Genomic DNA, 12,542 nt, shown 5'->3' with positions numbered 1-12,542 from the left:
TACACACTAAGGCTCATCATCATTACATTAGCCAAGATTAAAATGAAGGAAAGAATCCTAGAAGCAGCAAGAGAAAAGGACAGTTACCTACAAAGGAGTTCCCATCACACTGTCAGCTGATTTCTCAAAAGAGACCTTACAGGCAAGAAGGGGCTGGAAAGAAGTATTCCAAGTCATGAAAGGCAAGGACCTACATCCAAGATTGCTCTATCCAGCAAAGCTTTCATTTAGAATGGAAGGGCAGATAAAGTGCTTCTCAGATAAGGTCAAGTTCAAGGAGTTCAGCATCACCAAGCCCCTATTATATGAAATGTTAAGGGGACTTATATAAGAAAAAGAAGATAAAAAACATATAGTGAAATGACAGCAAACACAATTATTAACCACACCTAAAACAAAAAGAAAAACAAAGCAAACAACTAGAAGAGGAACAGAACCACAGAAATGGAGATCAAATGGTGGGTTAGCAACAGGAGGGAGGGGGAAAAGGTACAGAGAATAAGTAGCATAGATGGTAGGTAGAAAATAGATGCGGAGGGTAAGAATAGTATGGGAAATGTAGAAGCTAAAGAACTATGAGTGCTCGCTTTGGCAGCACATACACTAAAATTGGAATGATACAGAGACTAGCATGGCCCCTGCACAAGGATGACACGCAAATTCATGAAGCGTTCCATATTTTACATAAAAAAATAAAGAACTTATGGCACATGGACATGAACTAAAGTGGAGGGAATGTGGGTGGGAGAGGGTGTGCAGGGTGGAGGGGAATGAAGGGGGGGAAATGGGACAATTGTAATAGCATAATGAATAAAATATATATATTTTAAATATATTTTATTTATGTATTTCTAGAGAGAGGAGATGGGAAGGAGAAAGAGTGGGAGAGAAACATCAATGTGTGGTTGCTTTTCATGTGTCCCCTACTGGGGACCTGGCCCGCAACCCAGGCATGCGCCCCGACTGGGAATCAAACTGCGATCCTCTGCTTCACAGGCCCGCGCTCAATCCACTGAGCCACACCAGCCAGGGCTATATTTTTTTTTTTTAAATATTGCAAAACAGTTTCAAATATCTGGGCCAGTCTTCTTATTTTACAAAGGAAGTGCTGACGCCCAAGGAGATATTGTGAGTTGTCCAAAGTGACATGGAGTTAGTTGGTGACAGGGTGAGGACCCAAACCTGGGGATGCTGACACAAATGCTTCTGGTTATTTTATTAATGAGGGAATTTAATGAAAAAGTTTATTGAGAAGAAATAATTTTACTAAGAAGAAAAATTAAAATGAGACTGTTTAAAAGTTAAAGTATTTTCCTGGTTTGATGTAGCTCAGTGGATTGTGCACGGGCCTGTGAAGCAAAGGGTCGCTGGTTCAATTCCCAGTCAGGGCACATGCCTGGGTTGCAGGCCAGGTCCCCAGTAGAAGACACATGAGAGGCAACCACACATTGATGTTTCTCTCCCACTCTTTCTCCTTCCCTTCCCCTCTCTAAAAATAAATAAATAAAATATTTTTTAAAATTAAAATACTTTATTTTTCGTAAAGAGATTATAGGGGATTTTAACAATTTTTGAGTTTTTAAGAAATACAAATGATTTATGATTATTATATTAAACTATATTAAGCTGACTCTTCATTCAGCTCTTAGTTTCCAATTGCCAGTTTAGAGTTGAACCAGGTTCTGCTTACCTACAGCCTTGATATAGAATCTTGTTTCTTAATAATTTCCACTGAAGCTCCTGTTAGTTTTCTCTCCGGTTTTATAATCCCAGTTATTTCCTCTTCTCTTGCTCTGTGCCATGACTGTGCCTGGCCCACAGAGCAGTCATCACTAGTCCCTTCCCTCTCCTGGGGAGGACAATGCGTACAGCTGGTGAGAGCTGGGAGCTGGGACTGAGGTCTGAGCTGGAGAGAAGAGTAGATCAGGAAGCTGCCTTCAGGAGACAACACCTGAGCTGCATCCCCCAGCTACAAAGAGGAATCATTCAGGCAAAGGGAGGAGAGGGGATTTCTGACTGACTCGGTGTGGTATCAGAACAAGCCAGACTTTGCCTTCCTGCCCCCACCCCACTTGTGTGCTTGTAGTAGTGGGAATATATGAGAATGAGGATGGAAAGGGGAACAATGCTGGCTTCAGAATATATAATGGAGGCTCTGCTAGAGCCAAGGTCTGCTCTTCTGGGGTCAGCATAAACTATGAGTAAGTGTGTGACTAAAAATGAACTGTGAGGAGGTGCCTGAAGCACTTCTGTGAGGTGCTTTTTGGAGTTGTTGGAAAGGATAATCCTCATTTGGGACTGTGGTAAAGGCTAAAATACCCAACTACAAAATCCTCCTCTTGGAGGTGCAAAGGCTCTTCTGGGTCCCCCTGAGTATAGAAAACACAGTGCAAAGTAAGTCTTCCCTACTGTGGACTGGAAGCTAACTGTGCCTCTTTGCCTTCCAGCTGTGTCGACTCTACAAATTTATTGAGCAGAAGGGAGATTTGCAAGATCTAACACCAGCAATAAATTCATTAATAAAACAGAAAACAGGTGTTGCCCAACTGGTGAAGTATGGCTTAAAAGATCTAGAGGAGGTTGTTGGACTGTTGAAGAAACTTGGCGTAAAGTTACAGGTTTGCCCACTGGGGTTCTGGCAGTGCACATGTGTAGCGTTAATAACAGCACAAGAGGGAGATGAGCTTTATTTTATTAATGCTAATAATGTTTTATTTTTCCAGAAGAGCTCTGCTTTCTACATTTTGGAACATGATATCTAGTAATGATTTTGGCTTAAGTCAGAATTTCTGTGCAAGCATCACAATTCCTATTGTGCAGCAATTCTTACTATGTTCTCCTCAGAGAAGTGGTTATTCTTGAAGAAGGCAGTTTCTCTTACTTGGCAGGCTGTAGCTAGACAAACTTTGTGCCTGCCAGATCTTACAGAATATTTTATACTAATATGTTGTCCTGATGCTGCTGATGGAAAACAGTGCCTTTGACACATTTGTGGCATTCTCCTCGGCAGGTCCTGATCAACTTGGGCTTGGTTTACAAGGTGCAGCAGCACGGCGGGATCATCTTCCAGTTTGTGGCGTTCATCAGACGGAGGCAGAGGGCTGTGTCTGAAATCCTTGCAGCCGGCGGCAGATACGACCTGCTGGTGAGGGCTGGCCCTGGATTTGTTGATCTATTCTGGCTTAATTTCACCTCTTTCTCAACTTGTTATTTTGAAAATTTTCAGACCTACAGAAAAATTGAACCAGTAGTACAATTATAATCAAACACCTGTATATCTTTTTTCTCTCTCTCTCTTTTTTTAAGGTTTTATTTATTTATTTAAGAGGAAAAGGGAAGGCGAGAGAGAGAGAGAGAGAGAGAGAGAGAGAAATAGAGAAATATCAATGTATGGTTGCCTCTCGAGCATCCCCTGCCAGGAACCGGAAACTGGCCTGCAACCCAAGCATGTGCCCTGACTGGGAATCGAACCGCGGTTGTGTGGTTTGCAGGCCCGCGCTCAATCCACTGGGCTACACCAGCCAGGGCTCTATATCTTTTATCTAAGAAGAGGAATGGAAATGTCTTGTGGACCACACTTGTAATGGTTTTGAAGTTTTATTTTAAAGTAATTATAGATTTACAGGAAATTGCAAAGATAATAGAGAGGTTTGTTTACCTTTACCTCGTTTCTTCCCATAATTAAACCTGGCATAATTGTAATAAAATATCCACACCAGGAGGTGGACATTGGTTTACTGTGGGTGTATAACTCTGGACCATTTGACCCACTTGTAGATTCCCGTAACCACCCGTGATGGGTGGGGACTGTGTCTGCCTGTGTGTCCCTTACCCCACGCCCACTGCGATGTGCTGTGCTACATGCATTGAGAGCCACACCAGACAGTGTTAGGCTTACTCCCTTGACTGTCAGACTTCAAGAAACTCAAGAGAAGAGAGTCTATTGTATTTCCCCCGCATTTCTGGTTTCTGATGAAAAATCTGCTGTTACTGGAATTATTTTTCCTCTATAGGAATGGTGATTCTCACTTGATGGTTTTAAAGAGTTTTTTTTCTTTGTCTTTAGTTAGAAGTTTAGTCATAATGTTTCTTGGCTGGAACAGGGCAGGTATTGTCTAAGTTTTCTGTGCTGCTGTGTTGCCCCCCACTTTTTTTGTATTTTGGGCACAAAAAGTAGATTTTCATCGGGGCTTTTTTGTTGTTTCTTTTTGGCCTGTCTCGGTCACAGGTTTTTCCGGCACCCAGCATACGTGAGGCAAAGACCAAAGCCAGGGAACTAGCCACGTGTCATGTGGTTCCTGGCCCCCTTTCTACTTCAGAGCCCTTTTATGTTCGATTTATCTGTAGTGTCCAGGAATTTTAGCTGTACTTAATTAGCAGGAGGAATAGGGAGAAGTGTACTTACCCCTCTTTGCTCCAGAACCTATATGTTACATTTTAAATTAACTAGTAATATAAAATAGTAAAGAGAAACAGGTAGAATTAATTCTGATAATATGTTTCATTTAATACAATACATTCAAAATATTATTTCAACATGTAATCAGAATTTTAAAAATTATTAATGAGCTATTTCATGTATTTCATGTTCTCTTTTTTATTCTGAATCTTTGCACCCAGTGTGTATTTTACACACAGCACCCTTCAGCTCACATTAGCTGTATCTCAAGTGCTCAAACCACACGTGGCTAGCAGCTGCCATAGTGAACGGTGAAATTCCGGATGCGACATTTTCCTAAATCTGCATGTGTGCTTGCTTCTCTCTCTTGCCACATACACACGTGCGTCTTTTTGTTGAACGCTTTGATGATAAGTTGCTGAGAGTGCATGCCCTCTAAACATTGCTTTGCCCTTACTTGCTATTTCTTTTCTGTTTCATGACAGAGCTATGTATCTCTCTCTGCAGATTCCCCAGTTCAGAGGACCACAGGCTCTGGGGCCAGTTCCCACCGCCATTGGGGTCAGCATAGCTATCGACAAGATATCTGCTGCTGTCTTCAACATGGAAGAACCTGTAAGTTCTGCCTTTTCTTTCCAGCATGCCTCAAGTTGTCTTTCATTTTACAGTCATGTATGTGGACCCGCCAGGTGTGGCAGTGGTAGACCAGGATTTGGGAGATCATCTTTGCCATGATAGACAAACCCAAAACTCTGTGTGAATCCTTGCATTTCAGTTCTTAGGCTCTAGCTGGGGGATCTCAGACAATCCACTCCTCCTTTTCTAGCCTCACTCCCCTCATCCACAGTAACCTGTGTAAGTGGGAGGTGTTGTAGTTGTTAACAGACTCGTACCAAAGCCCGTTGTTCAGAAATCCTCCTGTATTCTACAGGACTAAAAATGGTTCTTTTTCCGTTGTGTTTCAGGCAAGATTAGTTTTCTCAGAGGAAAAGTATCTTTCTGAATGGTGGCTTAGGGTAATTGAAATAATTTCTATCTTAAAACACTAATATTAAGCCCTGGCTGGTGTAGCTCAGTGGATTGAGCACAGGCCTGTGAAGCAAAGGGTCACAGGTTTGATTCCCAGTCAGGGCACATGCCTGGGTTGCAGGCCAGGTCCCCAGTAGGGGAAACATAAGAGGCAACCACACATTGATGTTTCTCTCCCACTCTTTCTCCTTCCCTTCCCCTTTCTCTAAAAATAAGTAAAGAAAATATTTTTTAAAAACACTAATATTATAGTTTTTTAACTGTGCTATTTCTTTTTTTTTTTTACTATATAATTTTGAAGCAAAGGCTTCTGCACATGTGTTGCTGCACCAGATTTCAAAACCCGTCTTCGCATAAGCACTACCTCCCTCCTGGTATTGGTGCCCCCACATGCCTGTAGTCATGCTCTCCTACATGTCATCACTCTCTTTCCGATCCAGGTTCCAGTGAGCTCTTGTGACCTCCTGGTTGTAAGTGTTGGCCAGATGTCCATGCCCAGGGCCATCAACATCACCCAGAAACTCTGGACGGCAGGAATCACGGCAGAAATCATGTACGACTGGTCACAGGTAATGAGACAAACGGCACCAGTGAGTGGAGTGCAGATAGTCACGGCTTCCGTGGCAAATTGTCCTCCACCACCGTGGGTTCTCAGGCTCCCTCTGCAGTTACAGTTGCTCCCTGTATTCCTTTCTCATTCCACAGTAACAAGTCACCACACACTTAGCAGTTAAAAACAACACAGTTTATTAGTTGAGTATATTTCTGGACTTCAGAAGTCTGAAATCAGTAGTAGCTGGACTCAACTTAGGGTGTTGGTAGGGTTATTCTTTCTGAAGACCTTGTGGGTGAGATCCATTTCCTTGCCTTTTCCAGCTCCTGGAGTCTTCCCCCGTTCTTTGGCTCCTGCCCCCGTCCTCTGTCTTCGAACTTGGCAGTGTAGCATCGTCCTTCCTCTCTGACCTCTGCTTCTGCCCTTACATCTCTCTAACTCCGTCCCTCCTGTCTCTTCATACAAGGACCCTTGTGATTGCACTGGGTGCGCCCAGCTAACCCAGGATAATCTCCCTATCTCCAAATCCTTAACTTGATCACATCCGCAAAGTCCCTTTTCCCACATAAGATCGTAAATTCCCGGGTTCTGGGGATGAGGACGTGGACACCTTTGCCATCCATTTTCCTGCCTGCCACACTCCCCAGAGACATTCTGTGTTTACTGTGTTTTTAGCTTTGTGTCCTCAGCCCTCTCATACCTGACTGAACCCCTGGGTGGCCATCACGTTGTGCACATGTTCACCCACACTCGGTGCCTCAGAGCCTGAAGAGATCGATGCCTGGGGAGGCAGACCCCCACTCCCTGCGGCTCTTTTCCCATCATCTGACAAGTTGTTTCTGAAGCTGTCCTTTTTTATGTTATGTAAAAATTCATGTCAGAAGTGAGCTGAGCAATAGTTTTTAATCATTTCAGAGCAGTACTGTCTTCCATACGTTAACTTGCTTCATAAATAGTTAGAGAAATGCTGTGTCTTCCAGTAAAATGTAACAGTGACTTCAGTCCTGCCCAGTGACATCCCCTTGCAGGCTTCTCTGCTCCAATGCCCTTTGCTTTATCATTCAGTTCTGCTTTTCACCATCTATTATTTTTTGCCTTTGCTTTCCTCAAAAGCCTTTCGTGTGTGTGTGTGTGTGTGTGTGTGTGTGTGTGTGTGTGTTGTATAATTTCTGGCACCTCCCATCAAGATTTGAAGCTTCTGGAGGGTAGGGGGGACGTGGAGCAGGGTATAGTGGGATAAATGGTGATGGAAGGAGACTTGACTTGGGGTGGTGAACACGCAATACAGTGCAGAAATGGTGTGTTGTGGAATTGTGCACCTGAAGCCTGTATAATTTTGCTAAGCAGTGTCACCCCAATGAATTCAATCAGAAGAAAAGGTGGGGGAAGATCCGAAGCTTCTGAAAACCTCTTACTTATGCACTGACAGCCCAGGGCCCCTTAGAACAGCAGTGTAAGTAGCGACAGCAAGGGAGGTCTCCCCTTCCTTAGACTTCTGTACGGTGCTTCCTTAACGTTCATAATCCCTGAGGTCAGCATGTTCACTTCGAGAAGACAGTTGAACCCAGTGTTTTCATTCCTTTTAGTTCCTTGCAGCTGCCCCAGGTGCTCCGTGTTTATTTCATGCACTGTTTGTTTATTTCAGTCCCAGGAGGAATTGCAGGAGTACTGCAGACATCACGAAATCACCTATGTGGCCCTCGTCTCAGATAAAGAAGGGAGCCACGTCAAGGTAAAGACCAAAGGAAAGCTTTCACAGTTCAGTAGATTTCCAAAACTTCGTGTTGACTGTGGAGTGCCCGACTCCCCACTTGCATGTGGGTGGAAGTCCATTACTTTGCTCTCCCTCTGAGTTGCCGGGCTTGTTATTGGAGAAAACATACAATAAGGAGGAGAGAATCTGAACATTTCCTTAGAACTTAAAAAAAATGCCATTGTAGTTTTTTCCTACTTTTTTCTAGTTTTTTCCATCTAAGAAAATAAAAATAATAATTAGAGCTGATGCTGGTGACTGACATATCTTCTGGCTGCTCACTAACCAGTTTTACTGTTGTGTTTAACTAACAATGCTCAGAACTATACGACCTCATAACCTTTATTTCTGTTTTTAAAGGGAAAAAATCAAAATCAATGTTTTTCTCCTTGTTTTTCTCTTATAATGTCATTGTCTAGTTTTAATAAGTGTAATATTGGCCACATAAAATGAATTGGGCAGTATTGTCTCCTTTTCTGTTTTCTGGAGAATTTTATTTATTTAGAATTGGTATTATTTCATGCTCATATATTTGGTCGAGTTCACCAGTAAAGCCACATGGGCTTAGATATAGTGCTTTTCAGGTCGCCCTTTGCTTCATGAGTGAGTTTTGGTAGTTCGTATCTTTCCTAGAATGTTTCCATTTCATCTAGATTTTCAAACATTTCCTGTTCTCTCATTTCCATAGGATCTGTAGTTGTATCCCTCTTTCATTCCTGAATTGGTAACTCATGTCTTCCATCTTTTTTTTTTTTAAGATTTTATTTATTTATTTTAGAGGGGAAGGGAAGGAAAGAGGGAGAGAAATATCAGTGTATGGTTGCCTCTCATGCGTCCCCTGCTGGGAACTGGCCTGCAACCCAGGCGTGTGCCCTGACTGGGAATTGAACCATGATCCTTTGGTTCGCAGGCCCGCGCTCAATCCACCGAGCTACACCAGCCAGGGCATCTTTTTTTTTCTGATCAGTCTGACTAGAGGTTTATCAATTTTGTCTTCTGTGAACCAGCTTTTGGTGCTGCGTTTTTCCTGGGTTTTTTTGTTTGTTTTCTACTTACTGATTTCCGTTCTTTTTTTAAAGGTCTTATTTAATTGTTTTTAGAGAGAAGGGAAGGGAGGGAGAAAGAGAGGGAGAGAAACAGCAATGTATCAACATTTTTGAGAGGTACACGGATCGATTGCCTCTCACACATCCCCAACTGGGGACCTGGCCCGCAACCCAGGCACGTCTCCTGACTGGGAATCAAACTGATAACCTTTCAGTTTGCAGGCCAGAGCTCAATCCACTGAGCCACACCAGCCAGGGTTTCATTCTTTATTATATTTTTTATTCTGCTAATTTGGGATTTGGTTTATTCTCAGAACTTTAGATCAGGGTTTAACGAACTGCAGCCTGCAGGCCAAATCTGGCCCACAGCCTGTTTTTTAAAGCCTGTGAGCTACAAGCCCTTTTTATGCTCTTTGTGTTTAAAGAAGAAGAAGTGTGAGATAGAGACAATGTGTGGCCTGCAAAGCAGAGTTTATTGTCTTGTTCCTTACAGGGAATAAAAAAAGCTGACCTGACTTAGATCATAGATTACAGATTTTCTTCTTTTCTAAGTATAAGCATTTAATGCTATCATTTTCACTCTAAGTACTGTATTAGTGTCATACCACACACTTTTTATATAGTAGTTTTATTTTCACTCATTCAGAATGTTTCCTAATTTTCTTGATGATTTCTTCTTTTATCCATAGATTATTTAGAAGTGTGTGTGTTTTAATTTCCAAGTATTTGGGTATTTTTTTAGAATCTTTCTTTAATGGTTTCTAGTTTAGTTTCTTTATGGGCAGAGATCATTCTCTATGTGATTTCAATACTCTAAATTTTATTGAGACAGGTTTTAAAGTCCAAAATATAGTCTGTTATTGTAAACGTTTCATGTACACTTGAAAAGAGTGTGTATTCTTTGTTGTTAGGAGGAGTGTTTAATAGACATCAATTTGGGAGAGTTCTGGCCAGGTGAAGGTTTAGTTAGAAACATTTTTGCTTCCTCACACAACCAAAGGGGGATAACAACCAGTTTAAAAACAAAAAACAACTAGAACTGCCAGAAATTCAAACTGCATGGAAGTTCAACAATGAAGGAGTTGAAGGAACATTCATCCAGACCGGTATGAGGGGCGGAGACAGGCAGCTGGGCGGAGAGGACCCAAGGTGAGGCAGCAGCTGGCATCCAGGTGGGTCCCGCATTCATGTGCTGATGAGCCAGGAAGAACAACTGGGGAGTGAGACAGGCCACGGAACCCAGGGTTTCATCACTATAAAGACTCAAAACCTCTGGCTCTAAAAATCTGTGGGGGTTGTGGCAGTGGGAGAAATTCCCAGTCTCATGGGAGAGGCCCACAGGGTCCTAGAATGGGCACAAACCCACCCACCTGCGAATCAGCACCTGAAAGGGCACAATCTGCTATGGGAAGCGAAGGAAGTGATGGAAAGTGGGGCCAGAGCTGAGCCAGCTGCATTGTTCCCGCTCGGACCCCTCCCCCACATACAGAGCCATAATGCAGCAAAGAGGGTTGCTCCACCTGGGCGAATGCCTAAGGTTCCACCCCTCACTATGTTACAGGTGCACCGAGACAAAGAAATATGGCCCAAGTGAAAAAAACAGATCAAAACTCCAGGATAATAACTAAGCAACAAGGAGGTAGCCAACCTATCAGATGCAGAGTTCAAAACACTGGTGATCAGGATGCTCACAGAATTGATTGAACTCAGTCACAAAATGAAGGAAGAGATGAAGGCTACCCAAAGTGAAATAAGGGAAAATGTACAGGGAACCAACAGGGAAGGGAAGGAAACCAGGACTCAAACCAACGATTTGAAACAAAAGGAGGAAATAAACATTCAACTGGAATAGAATGAAGAATCAAGAATTAAAAAAAATTGAGAGGTTTAGGAACCTCTGGGACAACTTTAAATGCTCCAACATCTGAATCATAGGGTTATAGAAGGAGAAGAGAAAGAGCAAGAAATTGAAAACTTAGTTGAACAAATAATGAAAGAAAACTTCCCCAATCTGGCAAAGGAAATAGATTTCCAGGAAGTCCAGGAAGCTCAAAGAGTCCCAAAGAAGTTGGACCCAAGGAGGAACAAACTAAGACACATCATAATTAAGTTACCCAAGATGAAAGATAAGGAGAGAGTCCTAGAAGCAGCGAGAGAAAAGGAGAGAGTTACCTACAAAGGAGTACCCATCAGACTGTCAGCTGATTTCTCAAAAGAAACCTTGCAGGCAGGAAGGGGCTGGAAAGAAGTATTCCAAGTCATGAAATGCAAGGATCTCCGTCCAAGATTGCTGTATCCAGCAAAGCTATTATTTACAATAAAAGGGCAGATAAAGTGCTTCCCAGATAAGACCAAGTTAAAGGGGTTCCTCATCACTAAATCCTTATTATATGACATGTTAAAGGGACTTAACTAAGAAAAAGAAGAAGATCAAAAACTATGAACAGTAAAATGCCAACAAACTCAATTATCAGTAGCTGAATCTAAAAAAAAACAAAAACTAAGCAAATAACTAGAACAGGAACAGGATCACAGAAATGGAGATCACATGGAGGGTTATCAGTGGGAACGGGTAGGGAGAGAATGGGGGAAAAGTTACAGAAAATAAGAAGCATGATTGGTAGGCACAAAATAGACAGGGGGAAGTTAAGAATAGTATAGGAAATGGAGAAGCCAAAGAACTTATATGTATGACCATGGACATGAACTAAGTACTGGGGGGGGACACATTGAAGGGAGGAGGGAAATAAAGGGAATAAAAGAATTAGGACAACTATAATAGCATAATCAATAAAAACACTTTAAGAAAAAGAATAAACATCAATTTGTTCCTGTTAGTTTATACCATTACTTAGACCTTCTGTATCTTTACTAACTTGTTTTGTCTATATGTTCTATCAGTTACTGACGAGCATTAATCTCCAGCTATAACTGCAGATTTATCTATTTCTCATTTTAGTTCTATCACTTCTTTTTCTTGTGTTTTGTAACTGTTATTTGGCCCTAGCTGGTGTGGTTCAGTTGGCTGAATGCCAACCTGCTGGCCAAAAGGTTGCCATTTCGATTCACAGAGCACAGGCCTAGGTTGTGGGCCAGGTCCCCAGCTGGGAGGAGTGTGAGAGGCAAGCCATCAATGTTCGTCTCACACATAAATGTTTCTCTCCCTCTCTTTCTCTCTCCCCGCTCAAAGTAAATAAATAAAATGTTTTTAAAAAATGAAAAGAAACTCTGTTATTTGGTGAATACACATTTAGGATTTTATATCTAATTGATGAGTTGACCTCTTTATCGTGAAATGTTCTTTATCCCTGGTTATATTTCTCGCTCCAAAGTCTTTTGGTTAGTTGTTTGCATGGCCCGCCTCTCTCCATCCTGGCCGTGTCTCTCTGTTTAAAGTGGGTTCTTTAGAGGCCGTCACTAGGTGAGTTTTGCTTCTTTAATCCAGCCTTTTAAAAACTGGGGCCTAACCACATACAATTATTAAAATGGTTGAATTTAAATCTACCATTTTACTGTCTGTTCTTTTTTCCATTTTTTGTTTTCTTGCCCTCTTTTAAATTCTTATTCCATTTTTATATCTACTATCGGTTTACTGACTATAATTCTTTGTCTTTGGTGAGACTTTTTAGTGACTTCCCTAGGGTTTATAGGATGCATCTCTAATTTGTTACATTGTACCTTCAAAAAAATATCACACACCCTCACATATATTACAACAGAATACTCCCATTTTCCCTTTCTGTCATCTTTGGTGCTGTTGGC

The 12,542-nt window shown here is 41.9% G+C and overlaps 1 protein-coding gene and 1 non-coding gene across 2 annotated transcripts in view; both read left to right on the top strand.

The window, feature by feature from the left end:
• Positions 1-12,542, top strand: part of EIF2AK4 (eukaryotic translation initiation factor 2 alpha kinase 4) — a 105,380-nt gene that overhangs the window by 80,470 nt on the left and 12,368 nt on the right. The window contains exons 28-32 of the mRNA XM_037056095.1: positions 2,448-2,618; positions 3,011-3,145; positions 4,907-5,014; positions 5,869-5,997; positions 7,627-7,713. Coding sequence (XP_036911990.1) covers positions 2,448-2,618; positions 3,011-3,145; positions 4,907-5,014; positions 5,869-5,997; positions 7,627-7,713 — 630 coding nt within the window. The remainder of the gene's footprint in view (positions 1-2,447; positions 2,619-3,010; positions 3,146-4,906; positions 5,015-5,868; positions 5,998-7,626; positions 7,714-12,542) is intronic.
• Positions 580-683, top strand: LOC118993651 (U6 spliceosomal RNA). The gene has a single exon (XR_005067907.1). It is a non-coding gene; the product is annotated as a U6 spliceosomal RNA (small nuclear RNA).

The sequence above is a fragment of the Sturnira hondurensis genome, unplaced genomic scaffold (genome assembly GCF_014824575.4).
Source record: "Sturnira hondurensis isolate 20B ecotype Veracruz unplaced genomic scaffold, ASM1482457v3 Scaffold0008782, whole genome shotgun sequence".
NCBI lineage: Eukaryota > Metazoa > Chordata > Mammalia > Chiroptera > Phyllostomidae > Sturnira > Sturnira hondurensis.
This window is presented reverse-complemented; position numbering and strand designations above follow the sequence as displayed.